Here is a 26877-nt window from a genome sequence, read left to right as displayed (position 1 = left end):
CTCTGGCTGCACGATTGATGGGGTGTTAATGATGTCAGGGTTTACAGACAAACTCCGGGCCGCTCCGGTGCGCAGGGCCGATTGTCAGCGGTGATGGGAACCAGACACCTCGGCCCGTGGCTCATGAGGACGGCGCAGCGCGAGCAGGAGGCCTGGGAGTGCCTGCGCTGGAGCAGACAGTGCGTTGCCCGGGGACCTCAGGCTGGCCCTCCGGGGGCCAGGGGCGTCCTGACCCCTCCACAGAGGAGCTGGTGGGATAGGCTCTGGACTCAGTCTAGTGTAGCCACTGATAATGACCTTGCTCTATCTTTCCCTCTCTAGGCCATGGTTTGCTCCTCAGTAACGAAGGAATTGGGATTAGCTCAGAGGTCAGCAAAGGGCCAGATGGCCAGTACTTCAGGCTTTGCGAGCCCCACGGTCTCTATTTCAACCACCAGCCTCTGCCCTTGCAGCATGAAAGCCGCCATAGACCAGATCTAATCAGGGTGGGCATGGCTGTGCTCCAATAAAACTTTATTAACAAAAACAGGTGGTGGGGCCAGATTAGACCCTCCCTTGCAATGTGCTGATCCCTGGACCCAACAGTCACTAAAGGCATTTTGAATTCTGAAAAAGGTACCAGTCAGAGATTAGGTCTCACAAGACCTATACCTATGGGGGCCAGGCAGATAACACGAATGAACAAAGCAAAGGCCACCACAAGGCATTAGGGAGTGGTGAGGATTGCGGCAAACTGGAGAACCCAGGCCTTGGCTAACAGGGGATGGGTCTCTACTTGGCTCCAGCCGATTGTTGCCAGATGGACACGCAGACCAGTTGGCTCCCAGATAGAAATGGTTGTTCAAGAGAATCTCCTTTTTTAAAAAATGGGAATTATCCAACTTTAAAATGTTGACAACTCACTCCAACTCTATGTGGCCCAGATCTCATCGCACAGGCCATCTGAGGCCCCAGGGGCCCCGTCTGTACCCTCTGCCCTACATGCAGAGTCCCTCCGCTGCAGAGACTGTGGGAAATCTGGAGAAGCACAGAGGCTGTGTGGAAGCTTACCCTATGTGGGCTGGTTTTTTCTTCCACATTTGGAAGTCCACAGACGGGTGGGAAGGTCGAGAACGCTGGTGAAGGAGGGTCCAGCTGGGGACAAGTGCCCTGTCATGCCTCTTCGCCTGGGACTCGGGAAGGAAGAACGCACGAATGTTCCTCCGGCCACCTGACCTAAAGTCCCCAAGCGGCCAACCAGCTCAGGCCCCTGGAGGCTCCTCCCTCTGAGCTGCTGCCCCGGGAAGGCCTGAGCTGCTCTTGTAAATTACCTTCTTCCGGGTGGGAGCCACGGGCTGCTGGGGTTTCGCTGCCAACTATCTCTAAGGCAACATCCAACCAAGATGCGAAATTCTGGAAATGGCTGCAAGAGGCAGCAGGCAGAGTGGGCAGATGTGTGGGGCTAGCCTAGGATGGGGATGTTTATTTTTATTTGGGGGGTCTGTAGGCCTGGGAACCATTAAAAATGCCTATTAATCTTCCTGCTGATCTCAGGGGGCAAACTCAGAGCCAGAAACGAGTCTGGAGCTACAAGGATAGGGGGAGGTATTTAAACGCTCTGCCCATGTGAACTGGTGAGGAAGGCGGGACGCCGCCCATCCCTCCCCAACACGAGCTATCAAATGTGTCCTGTTTTCTAATCTTCTTTTAAAATCAGGTTTACTGAGGTATAATTTATTTTCAAGAAACGCACCCATTTTGGCACAGCCACTGTGGAAAACAATATGGCCATTCCTCAAAAAATTAAAAATAGAACTCCCATTGGATCCATCCATCCCACTTCTGGGTATATACTCAGGGGAATTGAAAGCAGGGTCTTGAAGAGCTATTACCATGTCTATGTTTGTAGCAGCATCATTCGTAACAACCACAGGGTGGGAGCAGGGCAAATGGCAGTGAGTGGGTAACTAATGTGTCTCGCCGCACAATGGGACGCTCAGCCTTAAAGGGAAGGGATGCTGACCCCTGCTACACCCCGGAAGAACCTTGAGGACATTATGCTGCGTGAAATAAGCCAGTCACCAAGGGACAAGTACTGGATGGTCCCACTTACATACGGTGCACGGAGCAGTCAAATTCATAGAGACAGAGAGGAGAATGCTGGTTGCCAGGGGCTGGTGCAGGGGGAAGCCAGGGGTGGTTGTTTCATGGGTCGAGTTTCCGTTTGGCAACATGAAAAAGGTCTGGCGATCTCTTGCACAACTAAGTGCATACACTTAACACTGAGGGACCGCACACGCCAAGGCGGCCAAGATGGTACATTCTACGGTGTGTGTTTTTTCACCACAATTAAAATTTAATTGGGATGGTGGACGCACAATACAATATGCAGATGATGTATTATAGAACTGTAGAACTGAAACCTATGTGATTTTATTAACCAATATCACCCCAATAAATTCAATAAAAAATAGAAAGAAAATTAAAATGTAAAAGAACGCACCCGTTTTAAGTGTAAAGCTCCTTGGACGTTGCCAAATGTAACACCACCCCAATCAAATGAGAACCAGTACCCTCGCCCCAGAAAGTCCTCTCGTGCCCCACTGCAGTCTGGTCTGGTTTTACACATTACGCCGAATTAAAATTTAGTCCAACAGCGGGGATGTCCCCACTGCCCTGGGGTCTGCGCCCAGCCTGAGTCTCGTGGCTGCAGGAGCCGCTGTTTTATAATAGGGGTCCCTTCCTGCCTGGGCCTGTGGGAGGGGGTGGGACAGAAGGAAGGACATTGGCTTTGGCTTCTTAATTTCTAACCGGCTGCACAGGTATTGAAAGCAACAGCATTAACCATCCCCATCCCCACCCCAAACACACACACACACACACACACATCCACACCCCAACCCAGGGCAGCTGCCCAGTCTGCTCACTCCGGGACACACTATAACTTAGCCAAGTAAGAGCCGATTGCTCTTCAAAACCACCCCCATACTTGGCCCCGAAGCCCAGCCTGGAGTCTGTGCCCTGGGGCTGTTCACCCAAACGAGGGCTCCCCGGGGAGAGTGGACTCAGACCAGTGCTCCTGACCTGCTCCCCTACAGCCTTGACTCCTTGTTTTCAAAACCCAGGACTTTGGCCCATAAAGATATGTTGGCGAAGGTCGCCCTCTGGTGGACAACTTGGGACATACCAAAAATATGTCTGCTTGAGGTGGTTTGTAGAATGCACTGGGGAATAATGACTTGGCAGTGGGGAAACCTAGAAGACACACCTTAACCAAGCGACCAAGGTGGATGTCACCTACAGCAGGACAGAGGGACATGTGGACTCCTGCACGTGCTGCACTGAGAAGGGTACCTCAGTTCTGTAGTATCCTTGGCCCCCAATGCATAACCTCAGCTTAACCACGAGAACACCTCAGACTAACCCACTGAAAGGACCGTCTATAAAAGAACCAACCGGCGCACTGCACGGGGCAGGAGCGCAGGACGCCAGGTTCCCAAAGCAAAGGAGGACGAGAGGTGGAAACATCGAGATTCTTCTGGGGCCTGGGGAATGAGCACAGGCGGGAGGGCACATCCATGCTGTCAGGAGGGAATGGGAATGGACTTGGACTGGTAGAGATGAGAGGAAGGAAGAGAGAGAGAGAAAGAAGCATCAATGATGAGAGAGAATCACTGATTGGCTGCCTTCCTCACACCCCACACTGGGGATTGAGCCCACAACCCGGGCATGTGCCCTGACCGGGAATCGAACCCTGACCTCCTGATTCATTGGTCGATGCTCAACCCCTGAGCCGCCGGCTGGGCTACAAGAGGATTTTTTAAAATCAGAATGGGCACACATGAAACAAAAGGGGTCTGGGGTTTGTGGGCTGTTTTAAGGTAACCACTAATGGAATTCAAAAGGGAAGGTTTCTTTCCAAATGCTTTAAAAGATAAATGCACACAGCGGAGTCCAGACACAAAAGGCAAAACTGAAAAGAGGAAGCAAATCAATATACATGGGCATTTATAAGAATTGGCTGGCACGTCAAAGTGTAACACAGAACAGGAAATGCAAAAGGTGAAAGCTACCTTATTGACATGAAATTATGGTTCTGTCAAAAAACGAAATGCAACAACTCGTACAAAGAACACCTAACACAAAATGACCAAGCGTGAAAATAAATGTGGGCCAGAGGGAGAAGGCAGGGATTCTAGTAAAAGGAAACGAGTGGTAATATTAATCAAAGGGTGATTGAAAGCTGAAAGTCTTACACAGAATAAAGGGTCATTACACAGAGATAAATCATATCACAGAGACATAACAGAACCCTTTATGCGCCCAGTATGTAGCACAAAAGCAGACAGGGTGACCCAAGACACAGGGGGAAATTTCGGCTGCTACTATCAGCCTGTGACAGAGCTTCAGGTCCAGATGGGGGCAGAGAAGGTATGAAATATAGAAGATATAGTCAAAGCAGAACTAATCCCTCTCAGATTAATTCCAAGATTGCCCTGTGCAACAGGAGAGCTACGTCTGCTTTGAGATGTGGTGAGCATGGCTGAGGAACTAATTTTAAAATTTTATTTCATTTTAACTCAAATTAAAATAGAAAAGCTGCAGCCTTTTCTGTGACATGCGACTGGGAGGTTTTGGCAGAACTACATTTTGCTTTAACCATGGAAAATTTAGCATCCATATTTAGATGTGCTATAAACACAAAATAAATACTGGGTAAGAGTGCTAAACATCTCATTTTTATATTATTTCATGCTGATTTATTTAATAAGAATTTGGATATGTAGGATTAAGTAAAAATGTATTATGAAAATTAATTTCACCTGTTTTTGTTTCTAACTTTTTGAATGTAGCTACTAAAAAGTATAAAATTACACTTTATGGCTCACGTTGTATTTATATTGGGCAGCCCTGCCTAAGAAATAGGACACACCTTGTTTGGAAAGTTTCAGAGAATAGTTTGCAAAAAGCAGTCACTGCTAGACTACATTGTAGTAAGAAAGACATATAGCAGGAGAGACTTTAAATCCAGAGAGAACTTTCCCTTATTTTTTATTTTTTTTAAGAAAGAACTGAGAGTCTAAAAAAATTAAACATCAAAATTCTCAGGATGCAATCAACTTTAACATAGTCCCAATCAGTCATTTCTCCTTGCTTTCAGGTCGACAGCTCTGAGCACCTGATACAATAGGCCCTCCTCCCTGGAAAAACGCACAGACAGAAAGCATTTTGTGTAGAATCTGAGGAGGGCCACCGGGGTCCGGGAGCCCCAGGCTACCAGTGCCTGATCATCTAAAGTGAAAAGAAATGAACTAAGCAGGCAATTAAGATTCAAGAAAAATGAAACAAAAACCTCCAGGAAACTAGGAAAAAGAGCTGCAGGAACAGGCCAGGATAAAAACGTCAGAACTGTTCAATCCGTGAGGTGTTTCTTTGGAAAAATCAAACAAAACTGAAAACCAGCAAACGGCTTAAAAAAAAGAAAACATCAAGGAAAAAATGGTGTAAGTGTTGCAAGAAATGAGGAAGACCATCGATTTCCAAAAACCACAGTTTCAGGATTCAGGGAACACATACTCTGCACAACTGCAGAGCCATATGTTGGTAAAACAAAATTTCCCATGAAAAAATCTAAATTACCCAAGTTGACAAAATAGAAAATCTAAATCAACAACAAACATTCCTGTATTTTCTAAAAAGTAAAAAAAAAACACATGCATTTTCTGCTCTCCCCACTGGCATCGGGATGTGATGGATTTGCTGGTAAATTAGAGTTTCGAGGTACATTCTTCTCTTTCAACAGTCTGTGTTCAACAACTCAGGCCACTCTCAGCCCCATGTACAGTCAGCTCAATATTGTACAGTCAGCTTAATACTGTACAGTCAGCTCAATATAACAGCCCTGTCTCGTAAGGTAAGCGCTCCTGGGTCATAGACAATGGCTGGGAGGTCATTGGTTTATCTTGTGAAGCAAATATGACACTGACCCCTAGAGCTTCCTAAACTGCGGTGACATAAGGACTAGCAGGGCCTGGCCGGAGTGACTTAGCGGTTGAACATCCTCTGAGCACCAGCAGGTGGCTGGTTCCACTCCCGCTCAGGGCACGTCCCCGGGGTTGCAGGTCCCATCCCCACTCAAGGGAGCTTATGGAAGGCAACCAATCAATGCTTCTCTCTCCCTTTCTCTCGGGTGAGGATTAAAAAATAATAAACGGGTGTGTGTAGATATAACCATGTAAACATTATCTCCTCACCAATTCAAACGGACATACTCAAAATTAAAAGGACGCTGACAGGAAATGATTTATGGGAAGGCTGCATGTCAGACCCACATGGAGACCTCTCAGTGAACAAAGTAAGATTTAAGTGAGAGGCTCACTGTAATGCTCATGGAAAGCATTCGAGCTGAAATTAAGTAAGACACGTACCACCTTCCGGGTTACATTGTTTAAACTGACTCTCCCTTCCCCCAGCAAACATTTCCCCGTGTTACCTCTGGGGCTGACTTTCATTTAGCAGGTGGATGGCAAGGAGCCTGGCCTGCGAGCCGGCAGCCAGCTCGGGGCGGGAGGAGCGCGCCTTCACCGCGCCTGCCTGTTCTGAGAGGTGGGTCATGTTAAGCGCTTTCTGCGACAGACTTGCTTTGATGCCTAGAAATGAACAAATGCCAGTTTTAGATATGAAAGGGAAACGTGTGCTTGTCTCACATCCCTGCTTGTTTAAAAAGAAAAAGAAAAAGAAGGGAGACCGACCCCAGTCTGCCTGCGCCTCCCCACACCTGGTCACCAGTGCTCATCGAGGAAATGACCTTCCTGGAGAAAAACCAACCCGTTCGTCTTATCCAAGCTCTTTCCCGGGGACCCAACTTTCCTCCTCACCACCTGCCACTTCTTACCCGCTCCGCTCCTTTGGGGGTTCTAGCAGTAAGTGTCGAAGCACCGTTTTCGAACCTGACCTGAGCATTTCAGGGGAAGTGGTGAGACTGACCGGTCTGATTCCAGGCAGGAGTGCAGCGCCCGGGGCAATTGTTACAACCATGTAATTACCGGGCACAACGGTATATTCTAATGACGTCTCATTAGGAATTAATGACATGAAATAATTACTGTTAAAGTGACCTCTCTGTCAAGGGGATATAAGTGAGGGAACCACTTAACACCAAGAGAACACGGTAATAGACTAAAACCGGGCCCCGCGGGGTTCCCGCACGCGGAGATTGCGAAGGTGACGATCTTCTTTATAGAACGGCTTGTGTTGTATGAAGGACCAGCAGCAGGGACAGTTTGCTGTACGCGGCTCATGCTTGGGCGGTGCGTCCTTTATACGGACTCTGCCTTTAAAAACTTCTGTGGACCAGCTGCACTTGCTCTAAGGTTTTCACTGGCTCTGAGACCAGCAGGAAACGGAGCCCGGCCCAGGACTTCCTGGGCAGCAGGTGCTGGCATCGCTGGAGGGGTGGGTTGGGGTTTAGCAGAATCCGAGCAAGGAAAATGGCTAAAAGCTACGGTTCCTGAGTACCACATCAGAATTGTTGACGTCTACTTTGCGAAGTGTTTAAATGCATTCCACACATCATTTTCCCCACCTCAGTTAGCCACTGGTGCCCAATGGGTACAGCTGGCAGTGGACGCGAAAGAAAAATTCCCAGTACGAATAAAACCAACATCCACTGATGGTTGGATAAAGGTCCACCGATGTCTGAGCAAAGCATGCACGCTAACGAATGCTTGCCAAAGTATCACCTAGTGCTGCCTTTGCAGGGCACGCGGGGTCATCGGACTGACCTCACTACATAGGACCCAGGAAACGTGTTGCAGTTCGTTAGTGATGCACTGAGCTCTTTAATGCTCCCGGCACCGTGGAGTGGTGCCTGGATGAGGCAGAGACCAGTATCCTCTTTGAACTGAAAATAGGGCCTCACTCTTCTCAGTCTCTTGGACGGTACGACGAGGCCAGCAGGGACACCGCTTTGTAGTTGGCAAAGCTTTTCTCAGGGAACAGTCTTCATCCTCGTTTTCGGAGTGAACAACTGAGGCTGAGTGGCCTCAACAGCTTTAGCTCCAGGCTCAGGCAACCGTAGATTCGGAACAATGTCCTTAGATTCAGAACAATGTTCATTTCTAAATAGATGGAGGCAGACCAACAGCAGCGTCTTTTGACTTATTCTGACTGTAAGTGCTCCCAAGTCCTGGGCCCCCGAGAGCAGGTGGCTTTTCCTACTCAACGGACTCGCAGAGAGAATGTAGCGGGCTCTCCCGCGGTGTGGTGTGGTCGACAGCACGGGACTCTCACCAGTCTGTGAGCCGGGGAACATGACAGGGAGATGTGTCTGTTATTTCTAAGGAACAGCAAAGAGAAACTGGCTGGGGTTGCCGAGAGAAAGGTAGAATTACGGACTTGTAGTTTGTTCTAGGACTGACCACAAGCCTAGAGTTGGGACACTATTAAATGTGACCTCCAAACAGCTGAAGAACTAAACACCAGGCTCCTATTCAATGGGGTGTGTGTGTGTGTGTGTGCGCGCGTGCGCGCGCGCACGCTCGCTCTAAAACTTCTGGGAGTGAACTTGCACCTTGGAGTATGAGAACACCGTTTGGGAACAGCGCTGGGTGGGGTAATGGGGGCGGTACACACGTATGTCCCTGGCTCCTCGTGAGGACTGTCCAATCTGTAACACAGACACCTTCTGGGTAGGTGTTGATCGTCTTTATTTCAAAGGGAGGGTGGGAGGGGAAAAAAGCCACTCAAAGTCTCAGTAATTCAATAATTTATTCCTCTAAAAAAGTGTGTAAAAGTATATAGCTCTCATTCACAAGGTATATATGAATGACATTTAAAATGGAGGCCTTTTAGTATTGTTTCTTTTATCAAAGTCTTTTAGTGTACTGTACCAGCGCTATACTGCAGGGTTTTTTTAAATGAACTTCACATATTTTTGTATTCTTTCAAATTGTTTGCTATATATAAAAGAAGCTCACTGCAAAATGCTTGAAGGAAAAAAGGAAACAAAAAAAATTCAGAACTTCCCAGAAATGTACAGCTTTTACATTTAAAAAAGGCTCTGAGATATACATACAGGCATGCTGGACCCCCTCCCGCCCGATTCCCCTTTTTAGTTCAAACCATGGTAAGAGTTCTGATTTCTGCAGGATTGCCAAAATTAAAAATTAAAAAAAAAAAATAAAATAACTTCTCACTCTGTAGCAAATCCAGGGCTTGTACATTTCAGATTAATTCAGTAAAAAACTCACAAGTAAAATAATGCATATTTAAGGGAAATATTATACAGACTTTCACACAGAAGTACATAATAAGATTTTTTAAAATCTATTGCCATTCATTTATTTTTGCACAAAAACGTATAAATATGTCACCAGCTTTTCTTAACTTAAAAAACTTAAATAAAAGACACCAGATGAAATCTACCCTTTGCTGCCTTTTTTTTTTAAAATTTTTGTAGCGTTTTTTTGTTTTTTGTGTTTTTTTTCTTTTTCTTTTTTTTGCTTAGAATTGGGTTTCTAGGGAAGAAAAGCCCCTGCATTAAAAACAGCCCATTTAAAAAAAAAAAAAATTCAAAGTTCTGATGAATTCTGGAAAAAAAAGCAACCCCAAAGTGGTAAAAGATTACAAATATCTACTTTACAATTTGTCTTCTCACCAAGATAATTTTATACAAGTTTACAATCTTCATCATCTTATGCTCTTCAAAAGGCCTTGAGAATTTTTCCTTTCTGATTAAGAAAAAATAGCACTGCAATATTTTTAAAGTCAATTTTACACTGTACACATTAGATACAAATGGTTTTGATATATCAGATTTTTTTAAACCTATACATTGCGAAAGTCAAACCCCCCCTCAATTGGTGGAACAGAGAACAAAATTATCCATTTACAAGTTATTTCTCTGCTTTCACATTCCCACCACACCACTTTTTTAATATAATGTTTTAAACGTTAGATTATTTCAAGAAAAATACTTTTACAAAATCCTATTGTTATTACATTTTCCTTTCTGTTAACACCCAGGACATGGCAGTCTCTTGGAAGAACGTTCGTAGTTTGCACGGTTCTCTGCACAGACGACTGGCGCCCAGGCCTGGCGAGAGCACCTCGCGGGCCAGCCCCACACTGCCCTCTGACAACACACCGCCAGCGAGGGCTGAAACGGAATCTGAAAGACAACCCTCTCGGGCCTGGAATGAGGAGTCATAAAATACTTCAATTAGCCACTAATGCTTTAAAAAGGCATTTTTTAAAAAAAGTCCCACCATGAAGGCTCAACTTCAAGTACTAATTTAATGGTTAAGTTGTAATATTTCTTTGAAATAATATTACTATGGTCCAGAAAAAATTCACCATATTTGTAACTGATTTTCTGAGCAAACACTTTCGATTGTAATATGTACATGAGTCCCCTTTGATCTAATGAGGAGAGACCTGGCTTCCAATAAGAATTCACTAGAAAATATATCTCCATGGTGACTATATAAAACTAAGGAAGGTGCGTGCCTCCATGGCTCTAGGTTGGGCTTGACTGCCTTCTGTATAAAATGTTATCCTTCATGGAACGCTGGCCACTTTAACAAGGAATGGGCAGAATGCTTACCCAATTTGTTCTTAGCAAAACCTGCTGCTGGATGGTTAGAAATATATTACTTTTTAGGCCTATCTCCCCAATTTGTTTTCACTCCTTTTCTGGTTCTTAGGACAGAGGTATGTAGTCAAAGAATCCTACAGTGGGTCTGAGTTGGGTTTCAGCTACTGTACCTGGTCCTCGCAAATTAAAAAAAAAAAAAAATTAAAAGTCACAAAAACCCTATGACAAAACAATTTAAAATAAATAAACAAAATGAAGATGTCTCCAGACTTTTGTATCTACACACAGGTATGAAGTTAGCCAAAGCACTCACGCCCCTCGCGATGGGCGCACTGGGAGAGAAGCCCACGGTGAAATCATGTACTTGAGCTGGTTCTCATTTTGAAAAAGTCCTAGAATATGGAGTTCAGGTAACCCACAGGCCATACACCAATAACTAGAGGATTTCATCCAAAGGGCTAAACTACCCTTAGTTTAGACAGAGACTGAAAACACAGACTCTTGTGTGCAAAAGGATACCGTCTCTTCTGTTTCCCTCCTAAAAACCATCACCAGCCGAAACTTCCCACAAGCCAGGGGTCCGGGGTGCCCACGCCACACCCTGGCTGGAGTCACTGCTGTGGACGTTTCCGGGTCCATGAGGAAGTGTCTGTGAGTCACTCTGTAAGGAGCACTGCAGAGACAAGACGTGCCTGCGGAGGAGTCACAGTGCAGGCTGCGCAGTGGGCTCGGGAAGAGGGCGGGCACCTGCAGAGGGCAGCAGGCTCCATGACTGAGGCTGCAGGAGAAGGGACTGAGCCAGAGGACAAGTGCTTTTCCATTAGAGTATATTCATGATGGCGTTGTACAACTGAGTGAGCACCACAAAGTGGACGGGAAGGCAGGAGGTGCGGTCCTGGGTGGCCGGATTGCACGTGAGCCAGGACAGGGCGTTGTACTGCTCCAAAACAAACCTGCGGAGAGAAGACTCAGGTCAGGGCACGGGCATGGCAGGTGAGGTGATCGCAAATTCTAACATCCAGGTGTTGCACAAAGAGGCCTAATATCCTCCTGAACTTGCCCCAGGCTCTCTACTGTGCTCCTGCCGTTCACGGCCTCTCTTCCTTCTCGACCTGCCAGTCTCAGAGGGCAGCCACTGGCCACACAGGAACTCACATTTGCTGTAAGTATACTAGTAAAACGGGCCCTGCTTTGCAAAGACTTAGCATTTAAAAAACATGTAAAATAGCTCCTGAATATTTTATACTGATTCCTGCTGAAATATTGTGGATATATTCGATGTTAATCCTGATATATTTTTTATATAATTGATGAATTTGCCACTAGGGTTAACCTCACTAATTTTTTTTTATTATGTAATGTGACTACTAGAAAAGTTTTCATTACATATGTGGCCCACGAGGCCAGGGAAGCCAAAATCATAATGAGCCAGTTCTTGCTGAACTGTAATTCCCAAATCATTTAAGAATCTGAAAACCTTAGAAAAAGCTTGTATATTTTCTCAACATACATGAAGACTACTTATGGCCTCTTAAAATGCAAGAAGCGTTGTACACACTTCTGGGAGGTACTCCCAACTATGTGGTTTTTGTAATTAACTGCATTTATAAAATTGATATGAGAGGTTAAAGATGTTTGCTGTAAGTTCCAGACTGCCTTCTAACTACCTGCCCTGACTGCGACCTAGCTTTATCACCATGCAGTGCCTCCACTATGCAGGAAGCAAGGCAGCTGCACGTGCAGGTCACTGTCCTATTTACCAAGCCCACCGCCCTGTCCGCCCTGCGTCCGCAGGGGCCTGGCTCCAGCTGGCACCGTGCTCCCCTGCACAAGGCGGCATCTCTTCCACAAACACCGCACTTCAGTGAAAGCCCAGGAAAATCAAGAGCAAAGGAAGTAACTCCCAACGGTGCTGCTGTGCTGCCTGGGTCTGCACCCACCTCAGAACATCAGATGTGGTTTTGGAGTCAAGAGGATGTGGAACCCACTGAGAGGTCCGGGTTGGGAGAAGTTCGTCCGTCTGTGCTACAGAGATGTGGTGATGCAGTGACGCCTGCAGAGGAACAGAGACAGTGACCTTCCTGGTCTGGCTGGCCACGGCCAGAGAAAGGGCCAGGCCAGGCCTGCCAGAAGCAGGCGCTCTGAGGGTCCTTGGAAGCCAGGGCACCTATGAGCCTGTGAATTTTAAGCTGCTCAGTAACCCCAATGTGACCCCACATAACTCCAGACCCTAAAGTTGAAAATAAAAGCTGGCACTGCCGATGATTACATCATGTGTCCCTTCAGGTCTTACTCTATTGCCCCACTTGAATACAAGTGATCACTGGATTCAGGAGGTGCCAGGACACTCCATCCACTATAAAGTCCCCTGTCAATTTTTAACTTAATGGTTTAGCATAGTCTTATTTACTAAATAGCTAAGAAATATAATATGTAAAGGAGAGGCAACAAAGTTGCTGAAATCTTTCTCTTTATTTTTCAATTTTTAGGTTAATGAATTGCTGCTCTGGCAGCTTCAATAGGTGACTGATAACTGTTATTGCTTTTCAGCACAATTATGAACCCATGGACTTATTTCATCTATTGCTACCATCATTCTCTTTGATGACCAAATGGTACCATCCTTGGGCAATGGAAACCCTCCACTGGGTCCTTTGATAGGACTCTAATAATCTTAGGTAACTTCCTTGCTTTTAAGGATGACAAGATGCCTCAGGTTCAACTTGAATAATTCTTACTTCAGGTCTGGAATCAGTCACCTCTTCAAAGAATTCTGGTTCTTTTGAATGATAAATGGTATTTAGGAACTACAATCATGGCAAAAGAGGTGTTTATTACTACTAAATTGTCATTGCTCCTAAGCCTTTTCAGTAGACAGAGTTGAAATATGTATATATATTTTTAGAGAGGAAACAATAAATGTAGGGTCATATTGACAATTCTAATTCAAAAATAAAGATTACATGAACTTTCATATAACTTCTTTGATTTCATAATAATATGTTAAAGTCATTAGGAAAAGAAAATTCCTTTAATTATTTTTGGTTTTAACGTTCCAGATGTGTGTGTGTGTCTTATACATTACTGCACAGTAATCTATACTCCACAGATAATTACATAAAAATACTTCTCATTTTGTTATGGACAACTAGTATTCCACTACTATAGTTTATTCAACCAGCCCCTACTGGTGGATATTTCAGCTGTTTCTAATCTTTCACATACGTCATTTTTTGTTTTTGCCAAAGTTTCTTTTGAATAGATTTCTAGAGCTGGGACTGCAGCATCTAAAGAGAAATGTGTAGGTTGTAGACTCTGGCTTCTCCCACCGCCCGCAACAGAGTTCTGTTGGCAAACCTTTGGGTTTTTGCCAGCCTGTGGGTGAGAAATGGCGTTCTTTCCAGTTTCCTTCATCCAAACTGGAAGTGGGATTTCTTTTGTATTTAACCTTTAATTTGGATTAAAAGTTTCCAAGAAATACACAGGAAGGAGCAAGTGTAAACGTGGAGTTTTCTAGCCAACGCCTGCCCTACTCTGATGAGTGCTGACAGCCCGTGGCAGGGAAGGGCAGCGAGCTGCCATCTCCGCCCAGGCCACCTGCACTGACAGCAGGGCAATGGGAACTGGGAGAAAGACCATCCACAGAACCCGTGTCCATCCTAGAGGTACCCTGAGGGCTCCACCAAGTCCCTTCCTTGGGTTAATGTAATCCATTTCTTTGAGACATGGTTTTGGGTTCATCTCCTAAATCCTACTCTCCACTTATAACTGTAATTAAAATATCCTCAGAGTGTAAGCAGATGTGAGAGAACCAGGGAACAGAATAAGACCATGGTGACAGAAATTTCTAACCAAACAGCAAAAGTTACTCATCCTCCCCCCTCCCCCCAAAACTTCAAATATGATACCAAACCAACCTTTAGGAAGAGGGGACACTGGTTCTGAGCCTGGGGACACGATGACCAAAACCACTGGGGGAGATTCTCAGCTTTGGCAGTTGATACGAAATACCCCAGGGCCAGCGGTTGCTGCTTCAGCTCCTCCGGAGCCTCTCGAGAAAGAAGGCGCTCGCCCTGGCTCTACAGAACAAGTGCCCAGCATGATCAGCGTTTGTTACCCAATCACACGATTTTAGAAAGCAACTTAAAAACACACTGAGATGTAATTGACATAAAAACATTATATGAGCTTCAGGTGAACAATGTAATAATTCATATTTGGATATTTATATCTATTGCAAAGTGATCACACAATAAGTGGTTGACATAGTTACAAAACAGTTTCCTTGTGATGAGAAGGCTTCAGATCTACTTTCTTAGCAACTTTCAAATATGTGACACTATTATTACCTATAGTCACCATGCTGTACTTATGTCCTGTGACTGATTTGTTTTATAACTGGAAGTTTGTACCGTTGACCACCATCACCCACTTTTTATCAAGTCACCCTGCACACTGTGGTGAGCAATCCCCTTTCTGGCAGCATCTCACCCCAAAATGCCAGGTAACCGAGAAAGGTCAGTAGGGGAGGCACTGTCTCTGCTGCACACGGATATCGGAGGGAAAGTACTGCTCTGGCAGAAGGTACCAGCGAAACCAATGACCTCAGTCAATTAAGTGCGAATTTATTTTCTTTGGTTTCTTGTCTGCAGAATGTAGCTTGTTGCGTGGCATTATTAGGTATCAAACAAAAAATGCAGAGAGTGAATCTCTGAAAGCTAAAGGCATCTCTGCACTCATGTGCCAGCAGCCAACCCCAAATGCACAGCGCACCTGGCTGTGTGCTGTCCATGACACTGTCAGGACCACAGCCCTTCCCCGCTGCCTGCAGGGTGGACACTCCCGACTGACCTGCCAGCAATGTGAGCTGCTCCCGCAGAAGCTGCGTGAATGCCAGTAGGCCGTTCCTCCCTCACAGGCTCTTGTAAGAGACTCCTGTGCATTTCTGAAATGGGCAGTTCCTCACCTCTGATTCTTTTAGCTAGCTTCAAGAGTTAAAAATACTAGTATAGTTTTCATGTAAGCAGTGACAAGTAATCTGTTTTCACGAGCCTTCTGTTTCAAGGGGGGGAAAATCCTCAACTATTAAACCAAGTTGTATTAGATCTGAGATGGTTAAAAGATAAAAACTTACTACAACCTTGAACAAATTCTTTCCCCTGTTGTAATGTCTTCACTGGATATCAAAGAATGTTAATGGCTCAGAAAAAGGAAATGCTAAAAACCTCTCAGGGGTCACCTGGCTATAGGTGCTCTGGATTGAGAAAGGCCACCTGACTAGCTAGCTTCAAACCAGTGCAGTTTAAACTGTGGCATTCAATGAAAGCCTTTAAGGTTGGGGGCTCCAACAAAGAGAGAAAATATAGCACATCTCTGTTTCTTATAAAATTAACATCACAATTCAATCACCAACTCTAATGAAGACACTGAATACGATCATTAGTGGAGGCAGTAGTAGTATTTCCATTTCACAGATAAGGTAACTAAGGCTGAGAGGGGAACGCTTGTCCAGGGCCACAGAGCTAGTCAGCCACACAGCTGTAACTCAGAGCTATATTTATCCACATCCAGGGCATGCATTCTTAGCTGATGATATGCTAGTTGCCTCTAGAATTCACAGTAATCCTAAATTTAAAACTATCCAGTGTAAAAATTTGTGTTCCTATCACAAAAATCTCCAGGAAACTAATTGTTATCAACTGGAAAATGGTTTTTTGGGGAAATAAAGACATTTAGAATCTCTCCTTCCAGAAGGAGGAGGTGGGGACAGGCAGTATCATGAGGGCAGTCACGGAGTGGACCTTCCCTGGTTTCACTGCTCTGTGACTAAAGTTTCAAATCTTCTTTCTCTGGTTAAACTCAGGGCTGGCAATAAAAGTCCCACCTGACAGAAGCCGAAGTCCTCTAAGTACACCTTTGTGTCTAAATGAGTTGAGCAGGGTTGCTTATATTTGTCCAGTTTGATACATTAGACATAGCAGTTCTTCTGTGTCTTAACCCCTCAGTCTCTTAATATTTTAAGTAAAAGTACAACAAAGTGATAAGGCATGAATCCTCAAGCATTTAAACAAAGCATGAGCAATGGCCGAGCCTTTGACTCTACAGTTGATACCCCTATGACATTTAAAGATGAAACTACTTGTAAGCTCTGGTTTTTTCCTTGATACTCTAGCATCAACCTAAACACTTCTCCAAAGTCAGCCTCCTGGGGCTTTCCTGTGAGCTGGCTGCAGAGGAGATGGGGACCACATGCCGTGAGGCACCACGGCACGGAACACAACCGGCAGGCTCCTTTCAGAATAATCACCCATCAAGGATGTGTCCTTCAGTTAACACAGTTACTTTGCTTTTAAATAAGTAGGACTGTCGACCTGGCCTCTGGAAAATCACTCTCTGGGCAAAAATTAAAAAATAACCGGGAAGCAGCAAGTTACCCAAACTAACTTTTGCTAAGAAAACAGTGATTGCACACAACCCTTCCAGCATTAATAAGACTATTCTTCTGAAAAAACATATTTATCAGGAATAATATACTTCCCCACACTTATTTTTCTTGTTCCAAGGACCCAGACCAACGAGAAGAAAGGTGCATGGAGTAAAAAGATGGCCCCGCCTCTGGACTGTTTTGCTGAAGACTGAGATGGTTTCGCACAGCCCCCTTCACACCATCCTTACCCGGCTGTGCTGGAAGTGAGAGCCCACACCGATTCCAGAAGGAGAGCCGGGGGAAGGGACCGGGGAGGAGTTGGGGGAGGGGAGGTTCCCAGTCATTAATATGCCAATGTCATTGTCCATATCATCTGGGAATGGAAGGTCAAACATGTCTAGAGGGAAGGAAGGGAGAAAAAAACACACAAAAATTTAAAAAATTATCCACATACCCAACTTAACCAATACACTCTTTTTGGGGAGCTATGATTATTACAGGCAGGTGCTGTTAACAAATTAGTAAGATTTAATGTGTGCGTACTGAGTGCAAGGTGCTGCAAATTATTCTTTCACTTTGCACCCTCTCCAGAGATATCCTAATGTGAAGTTTTAACAGAATGAAGAAGAACATAAAATAAAACTCCACATTCTGTATAGACTTCAAAGGTACATAAAAAGATGGCAAAACAACTAAAGAAGCAATTTAATTATTAAACAAAGTTAACATTGACACCATCTAAGAAAACAACAGACTCCATCTATGCAGCCAATTAGCCTCTAAATCCTGGAGGCTGATGAATGCATGTTAATAGGTGTGAACTCGCCCTGAAACTGGAGGCCTATTCCACAAGCAGATCAAAGCACCACGTTTTCATTAAGAAATTCTCTCCCATGTTATAAAAGTAAGATACTCTCACTGCAGAAAATTTGGAAAGAAAAGTACAAAAAAGGAAAATCATCACCCATAACCCAATCACCATGAACACTGGTTCTGATTCTTTTTCTCCTCTTTGTTATTACATTGTGCTCACACTATATATGTATATAGTGTACATACATATAGTGTGGTATCTTTTTACCTTCCCCCTTTAATAGGAGTAAATGCTGGCAGCTGTTAAAAAATTCTTTAAAAAATGCAAATAGCTGCATAATATTGAGCATTTATAGTTATAAATAACCATTTCTTAATGAATGCCTTAATATATTCAATCAAAAAAACCCTATTAAGAATAATCAAGTAAAAAGTTGTTTTTGAACAAATTCTCCTCCCAGTGATTAGCTAAAGGCAGTTGCTATCATCATATTGCCTAGTAGTCTTCATATTTTCACATCAGATCAAGAAATATTTATTGAAAGAGTAACACCCACATACAGTACACTACCAAACAGATACTACTTTCTGTCTTTCATGAAAAACAAGAGAAAGTGAATTTCCCAAAAGAGGAAAGTATTTATTTGGTATTGGTAACAGAGCAGACAAATTAAATCTTCAAAACCAAACTGATTCTCCAACCTTCATAAGCCCCTCTTCATACTTCACGTGTTATCACAACACTGAACAGCCTGCAGCGGCCCCTTGACTCCACACCCTAGCTCTGTCTCTTGTGGAAGAAGCTGAGTTCTAGGTAAACATGGTCCCCACTCACCATTGTTGGGGCTAAACCCATCTTCATTGGGATAGTTGGCTGGAGCCACTTGGATGGTTGAAGATGTTGGGAATACCAAGATGTGTGTACAAGAAGCATCTTGAGGGGTGTTAAGCTGAGATGACTGCATGTTTAGTGCAGTACTTCGGCCAAAAACAGAGCCCATTGTGACAGCATCTTTAAAAAAAAAGTATCAATTCCTTTTGTGCAGGAGTGAACAACTCCAGAAATGACGTGTTTAAGAGGATCTGAGCTGGAAAGATAGGAGTCTGACACAACTGCCATGATGAATACACATTCAAAGTTGAGCCCAAGTGTTTAAATATCTATAAGAAACTGACTCAGAGCATACAGCTACCATAACTCAAGCCTCATTTCATATTGGAAAGGTTAAGATAAAATTAGACTGAGTCTACCAAATAGGTTTTAATTACTTATATAAGAAGTACTTCTAAAAATAAATCTCCCACGTCCCTTCCTCCTGTGGTTGCTCACAAATTGTAAAGTACTATTCTAAATGATACAATTCTGTAGAAATGGTACCATTCAACTAATAACTGTTATAACTAACATTTATTACATGCTTACTACATCCCAGATTCTGTGCTACATTATTTATTCGTGTCACCTCATTCAATCATCATGGCCACCTCAAGATAAGAACTATTATCCCCATTTTGTGATGAGGACAGAGCACAAAGAAAGTTTTGTAATCTGCTCAAGTGCAGGCAACAATCAATCTAAGGTCTACCGAGCAGGCCCCTGCAGGCCACCTGTCTCACACCCAATCCTATTTACCTTTACAGGGAGCGAGTGGACAGGGTCTCCCATTTGATGAAAAAAATATCTGGGTGGTAAAAACAGTCTTAAAAGTTAAAATTGCTTTGTCATAAAATTATAATAGTGTAGTTGCTAATTTGTAAATAAAAAACACCACACTCTAGCCTCGCCATCGTGGCTCAGTGGTTGAGCGTTGACCTATGAACCAGGAGGTCATTGGTTCGATTTCCAGTCAGGGTACATGCCCGGGTTGTAGGCACGATCCCCACAAGGGGGCGTACAGGAGGCAGCTGATCAATTATTCTCATCATTGATGTTTCTCTCTCTCTTCATCTCCCTTCCTCTCTGAAATCAATAAAAATATATTAAAAAAAAAAAAAACACTCTGTGGCCACAATGTTTTGGCTATCCACGTACTGGTACTTGTTGAGAATTTACTGTGGTCCAGGCACTAAACTAAATGCTTCACCCGTATGTGCCCCATTCATCCTCAACTATGTAAGAGAGACTCTAAATATGTTCTCTCAAGGCTGCTTAGAGATTCTGTCAAACATCTATCTTCAAAAGGATATTCAAATATGTATCTTGCTGGTGTCCATTAATCATTTTTGGAGGGTGATCCTGATAATCTAACAACAAACTGGGGGCAGGCAATAGTTATCAGCCATGACTCTAAGACCTCGCAGTCATAGCCAGAGTGTAGGCTCTCTCCAAGGTGTGGTCAATAAAGATAAGAAAATCACAAACTATGTCCCTTGGAAGAGACCAAATGGTTTCCATTTTTGAACCCTAAGTACAATTTTTCTTATAAAAATAAAAAAATACAGATACATTCTACACTTGTCTATGAACTTAAGTTTGAATGAACGAACTGATGTGATGCCTCATTAATGAAACCGACAAGAAGAGATTTACCTGGCATCACTACAAAGGACCCCTGGGGCTCCATGGCAACCAGGCAGGCACTAAGGATAGAAGGAGAGTCTGTGGCAGAGATTCCACACATCCGGCACATGTCCTTGAGCCGTTTACTGATTGTCTGCAGTGAACATTCTCCAAGGAGGATACTCCAATCTGAAACCAAGTATCACAGTTATATGCAGTCTTTACAAATTCATGTTGCTGTGAGGTTTGAGTGTTTTACCAGTGCTGCCTGGTAAGTGAATTTCCAGGATTGGGCCCTACTGGGAATGTGGCTTCCCACAGGTTCCTCTCCTTGCTATAAACAACACGGTACTTGACCTTTATTACACTTCATTAACAAAGAAATAAAGGTCTACTATTCTGTAGACTGCAGCCATGTCTGAAATGGCCTGTGAGCATCCAGGACAGACCCAGGTACTAGTAGATCTATACACTTCAGATGCTCTCTGGTGAGGCCACCAGTCTGTTCTATCCCTCCTCCTCCTTCCCCAGGTCTGGTTCTTTCACAGCCCCTATCAGCACTTTCTTCAGAGGTGAGCACCATTGGGAAAACCTGTTTTGTTTACCGCTTGCCGTAGATCGGTTGTTTCCACGAAAGGCAAGCAGCAGCAGAAGCGAGGGGGAGCCTTTCTTAGAAAGCCCCAAAGCACTAACAAACAATGGGTGTGAGTGAAGTGCTCCAAATGAAGCTGCAATAATTAGGCAGATTAAAAGTTGGCATAAATTTTCTTTCTAATATCTGTGTACTGCCCCCCAAAAAATGGCATTATATCGTCTCAGAGAGCTGTTAGGGTTATGTTCACTCTGGGAAATGAAAAGACGTGGTCACACTCCTGCCACCATGTCACTGACGAAATGCCACTCCTGCAGGCTTCTCTAGCTCTATGTGTTTTCAAACAAGCAGTTCTCTCCTGAAAGAGAAGGTGAAAGGAAAAAAATTTCCTATTTCATATTCCTAATGAACCTCGAACTGAAGTGGCTGAAATAAAAGTGGCCAGGAACACAAAGCAGTATTTTTTAAAACCACAGAAAAATAAAACAGATTAAGTTTTGTATTTAAAAATCAAGTAAGAAGAAAAAGGTGGTATAAGTATTTCTATCACAAACACTCTGGTGATAAAGAACAGAAAGTCACCAAGCTGACTGAAATCTACAGGCTCCTGTCCGACACTGTCCCATAGAAGCAATGTGTGCAGACCTCCGATCCCTGAAGGAAGAAGCCATGGATCAGTAAACTGATTTCCTGTGTGCTAGGCTCTTCTCCGTGTTTTCATTCCTTGAAAGCGCATTTCTCTCGGTCACACTTACACATTTCCCCTCTCAGAGACAAGAGGAGTGTGCCCTTCTAATAAATCATACAGGGAAGGCAATGGCCTAATAATTTTGCAAAACACTAAGTGATGAGGCTACGTTTTGATCCCCTCTTCTTCTTCTCTATTATATTCTAACTTTCCCCAAGGGTTAAGAGTAGCTCAAAACCTTTAAGAAATAAGATTGACTAAAAGGCATACTAGAAGAGAAGATAGGAAATCTGACAGAAATAAAATGAACAACCCCCTAATGTAATAGGCCTCCAGGCTACTGATATCAGATTCATTATAAGTACAATAGTCTTTAAAAAATGAAAAGGGTACATACTATCTTCTATTAGTCTACAATGTAATTTATTACTAAAACAATGTATGTACAATGGGTTTCTAAGAGAACACTTATTTAATACATATTATATATTTGTGTAATTGCTGTAACACCCTAATAACTCACTCAGGCACTTGCTACAATGCAAGTTATATCTGTATCACTTATTTGTGGAATCCCTGAAATAAAATATGTTTCATGTAAAAAATAAATAACATGTGCACCCTAATACAAGCGTCAACAAACCATGGTCCCAATGCCAATTCCTGCCCGCCAAGTTTTTGTAAATAAAGTTTTATTGGGACACAGCCTCGCCTATTTACTAAGGTGTTGTCTATGGCTGCTCTGAAGTTACAAAGGCAGAGTTTAGTAGTTGTAACAGTGACCAGCTAGCTTGTAAAATAAAAAAATATTTACTATCTGGCCCTTTATAAAGAAAGTTTGCTTTTCTGCTCTAATATACATGCAAGCACAAAACCACCTGTTTTTGCTTTTGTGCTGACCTTAGAAAGAAACCTCTCCCATCTCTATGCACATATTGAACTTTTTATAGATGTGTCATTAATTAATAAGACTTCTGAAAGAAAGCTAGGCTTTTAAAACTGTACAAGTAGCTGCATTAGGTTAGTAAATGAGCTGGGCTTAAGGTTTGGCAAGACAGCTGCTAGTGGTCAACTGTGTTATGTTAGTTACTTTCAGTGCTTTGTGACGGTTGTATTTGCAAGAAATGATAAGCAGTTGGTACATGTATCTGGGAATTCAGCTTCCAGACTGAAGAATATCAGAAAGTGGCAAGGTGAATAAAGACTGTTCCAATTTACAACCACTGGTCCTTTTAAATCAGGGTTATCTTGCTATTGTGCTGCCAAAGCAAAATCTAGAAATACAAAACTTGTCTCTGTCAACCAATAAAACAAAGAACAAAGAAAACTGAAGGCTGTTCTGATATATGACTTCTTCTATCATTAGTAACCTCTGACATAAAATCTGTGTTAAAACTGACTTGTACTTTTCTTTGAATCAATATAAAAAAAGCATTAGAAATTCTAATATATTGAGTATGCTTTTTATATTAATAAAACATTCTCTGTTTTATACAGTGGGGTTCACTATTTAAGATTTTCTTTGATTGAGTACATGGTTTTGTTGCCAATGAAAAATTTAAAAACCACTGGTTTCTTGTACACTTAAAAGAATGTGAAAATATAATCTGCTTTATTCTTACTACCAATTCTACAATTTTCTCCCTCAGCTCAATGAATGCATCAGCTCAGCCCTTTTCCATTGTTTCTTGTGCATATTGCCTTCAAGAATTTCTCACCTTTAAGCTCCCCATGGCCAAGACGCCCGAGTCGCCCAATAACAACTCTCCAGGGTAGAGATGTCATTTGGACAATACCTATGCACCATTCCCATAACTTCTGCAGTCCAATTTTACGTGCAGACACTTTACTCTTCCGTGATCTAAACAAGAAAAAAATGGGGAAAAGGTCCCCAAATGAATCAAAGTTATCACTCGGACAAAACCAACAGGATTCCAAAGAACCCACCCACACAGTACCCAATGCATTTAGAAAGAGAAATGAGAAAGATTTATATCTCAAAAAGGCACAGCATCACTTTACATGCACCACAAACACCAAGGTTGCTCACCTGTTTGGTAAAGCAATATTTACAATGCAGGTTTCTAGTAACTCCCCATGGAGGTCAGTGCAGGAAGCCAAAAGCCAGCGCTGATCATGAGACAAACAATAGCCCACAAAGAGCACATTGTATTTCTGGCTCGCTTCACCAAGTATCTCTCCCAGCTCTGTCTGCTTGTCTTTGTTTGGGGCCTCTGTCTGCTTGTCTTTGATTGGGGCCAATATAAAAGGAGGGGAGTAAAGCTGGATTGGGCTGGGCCGCTGAAATCAAAATCAAAATCAATATCAGTACAAAGCCACTCAACTTCATGTTTACAACACAACCCAGAGCAGCACTGAATGAAACCAAGAGGGAATAATGGTAACAGACTGCCCCCCACCAACACCATATATATAAACAGCAATGATAACACAGGCACCGAAAAGACTGTTTAATGATAGAAGCTAGGGCATCCAACCAAACCAGTATTTCCTTATTAAAAGAAATAACTATTTTAGAAAGTAAACTGGCCCAACTTCATTAGTCATTGGAAAAGTGGAAATTAAAACCATAATGAGACACCACCACACACCCACCAGAATGTCTGAAATAAAAAAGACAGACAACACCAAGTATTGTTCACAATAGTGTTAATCATATTAGCTGCAAACAGAAAATGGCCTAAATACCCATCAACAGTACTAGTAAGATGGATGGTACATTGTGATATAGACGCACAACCAGAATATTAAACAGCAAAGGAAATAAAAAAACTACCACTGAAAGCAACAAAAAGGATGAATCTCAACACTGAATAAAAGAAGCCAGACACAAAAGGTTATAAATTATATGATTCAATTTATATAAAAGTCAAAAAATAGACAAAACTATGTTGTTATAAGTCGGAGTAGTGATTACTGCTGGACTGACAGGAAGGGACCAGAAGGGAGAGCTTTTGGGGTGCTTGTTACATGGTATGTTTACTTAGTAAAATTCATCAAGCAGTACACTTAGGATTACTTTTCAGCTTGTATATTTGTGTGTGTGTGTAATTTAAGAAATCAAAGCAATAGCTGTTATCCAAGACAAACATTTTAGATAAACTGTGACAAAATTTAATCATCGACTTTTCAATATTTAATAAACACCATCTATGCTATGACATGGATGAACCTCAAATATTATGCTAAATGAAAAAAGCCAGACATAAAAGACGATATATTGTATGATTCCATTTATATAAAATGTCCAGAACAGGCAACCCATAGAGACAGAAAGTAGATTAGTTGTTGCCAGGAGCTGGAGGAAGGGCAAAATGAGGAGTGACTGCAAGTAGGTATAAAGTTTCTTTCTGGACTGATGAAATGTTCTAAAGTTAGGCAGTGATGATAGCTGCAAACTCTGTGAATAAACTAAAAATCATTGAACTCTGTAATTTTTAAAAGGTGATTTTTATATGTGAATTATGTTTCAATAATTAAAAAAAAAGAGAGTCCAGTCAAGGCTGCCTGAAAAGTTTTGTGTGAAACAACAGGTTAAGTGTCAAATATATGAGGTGCAATAAAAAAAGAAAAATAAATATCTGAGATGCAATAGACAGCTTGTGGTAAGTCACTAGGTAACATATTCTTCCCAAACTCTGTTTTTAAGATGCTGGATGTTCTATGAAAAACAAAAGTGATACTAGTGGAAGATTTCTTCTAAAACTTGCATGATAAATACTAAGATACAGTCTTCCTTATGTGGAAACGTGCTTGCATGAGACTGTACCACTGTGGAGAGTTAGACTTCCCAGAAGCAGGGGCCTGGTGGTTTGGTTCCCCACCCGCTGCATCCTCATCACCTAGTACAGGGCCTGGCGCACAGCAGACACTCGGCTTTGTTTAATGAATGAAAGGCGGTATTCTAGCTGCAGACTGAGGGAGAGGCAGCATTTGGCAATTCATCATTACTGCAATGCAAGTAAAAATGTACAAACCTCAGTAACTATTCATAACGTTTGGTTTTCTTTTGTTTTTAATAAACTCAAGTGATTTATTTCCCTCTTCCTGTTTCAAAGCAAAAGGGAAAAAAGCACATTTTTTCACTTATTTTCTTCTAAGCCTCACTTTATCTCATAAACTCCTGATGGCGCTTTGCCACAAAGTTATAATCTTTAAAAATGTTACATCATGCCTTGGGATATCCTTTACTCTCCTCTATGAAAATGCAGAATACTATTAATTACCATTTGAAGTTGTGATAAATTCTTATCAAAGCATAAGAAATGACTGCATCTGAACTGTGGAATAACCACAAGAAGTAAAAAAATTAAGTTTATAAAGAAATGCAGTAACTCATAATTTCTGAGACAAAATAAGAAACAGAAAAAAACCTGATTTTTTTAATTTTAGAAAAGCTAATAGAGAAAATAGATGAACTGCTCACAAAAATAAAGATTCAAACTCAAAAGAATAAAACTGCCAAATACAGAAATTTTATATAATCCAGAAAGAATGTAGGTTGTCAGCTAAGCAGCTTCCTCTCCTGGGACCAAGCTGACGTGAACCAAGTTACAACAAATGCAGTATTATCTAGAGTTGCATCATTTTTCCATTTCTAAGTTTTTACTTATTGAAGGGAAAGCATTTTATAGGGTTTTCAAAAAACCCCCCAAAACACAAACACTCTTTCATTACCAACTAAAATCAGCAGTTTTGTTGGCTTTCACTAATAGGCAATCTTCCATGCAATACATTTGTGGGAACTACCTTCTGAAAGCTTTGAACATGTTAAACTTTGCCCTGTGCGTCTACCTTCAGTGAAAGGAGGTTAGGAAAACAACAGAAGTGCACAACTTGTTTAAAACAGCTTGGTTTTGGTGTTTTGGAATCCCCATGAGGTGCGTATCTGTGGGAGGTAGTTACTAAGATGGAGAGAAAAAGCATTCACTTGTAACAGAAGCCCTGAGAGGAGAGGAGAAGAGAAGAAAGCAGTGCATCAGAAAAGGAGGGGCCCTTATGAAATAAACACCCACACAACTGCTGATCAAGAGAGAACTGGAGAAGGTAGAAAGTTAGTGACTGAAGACACAGATTAGGTTCAAAAAATAAAGAACAAGGTAAACATAGGAGAGGCAAACATAAGTAAAAGTAATAAACATACTGTTGCCTTAGGTCCTAGATCAAAAAATAGCAAGAGTTTGCTTGCCTCTTTCTCAAAAAACTTTACGGGTTCAGAGGAGTCTCTCTTTTATTTGACTTAAGGATTTAACTACCATTC

General features: G+C 42.6%; 1 protein-coding gene across 2 annotated transcripts in view; it reads right to left on the bottom strand.

The window, feature by feature from the left end:
* Window positions 1-8729: 8729 nt before the first annotated feature.
* Window positions 8730-26877, bottom strand: part of MED13L (mediator complex subunit 13L) — a 268233-nt gene continuing 250085 nt past the window's right edge. For both annotated transcript variants that reach the window (XM_070399748.1, XM_070399749.1), the window contains exons 24-31: window positions 23647-23897; window positions 23315-23457; window positions 20347-20505; window positions 18652-18828; window positions 17252-17400; window positions 14494-14655; window positions 12517-12629; window positions 8730-11529 (exon numbers count right to left, since the gene is read on the bottom strand). In XM_070399748.1, the coding sequence (XP_070255849.1) occupies window positions 11397-11529; window positions 12517-12629; window positions 14494-14655; window positions 17252-17400; window positions 18652-18828; window positions 20347-20505; window positions 23315-23457; window positions 23647-23897 (1287 nt within the window). In that variant the 3' untranslated portion in view covers window positions 8730-11396. The remainder of the gene's footprint in view (window positions 11530-12516; window positions 12630-14493; window positions 14656-17251; window positions 17401-18651; window positions 18829-20346; window positions 20506-23314; window positions 23458-23646; window positions 23898-26877) is intronic.

This window comes from Myotis yumanensis, unplaced genomic scaffold (genome assembly GCF_028538775.1).
Source record: "Myotis yumanensis isolate MYYU_CA2020_CCGP unplaced genomic scaffold, mMyoYum1.0.hap1 SCAF_19, whole genome shotgun sequence".
Taxonomy (NCBI): Eukaryota; Metazoa; Chordata; class Mammalia; order Chiroptera; family Vespertilionidae; genus Myotis; species Myotis yumanensis.
Note: the sequence above shows the minus strand (reverse complement) of the source record. Positions and strands in the feature narration are given on the sequence as shown.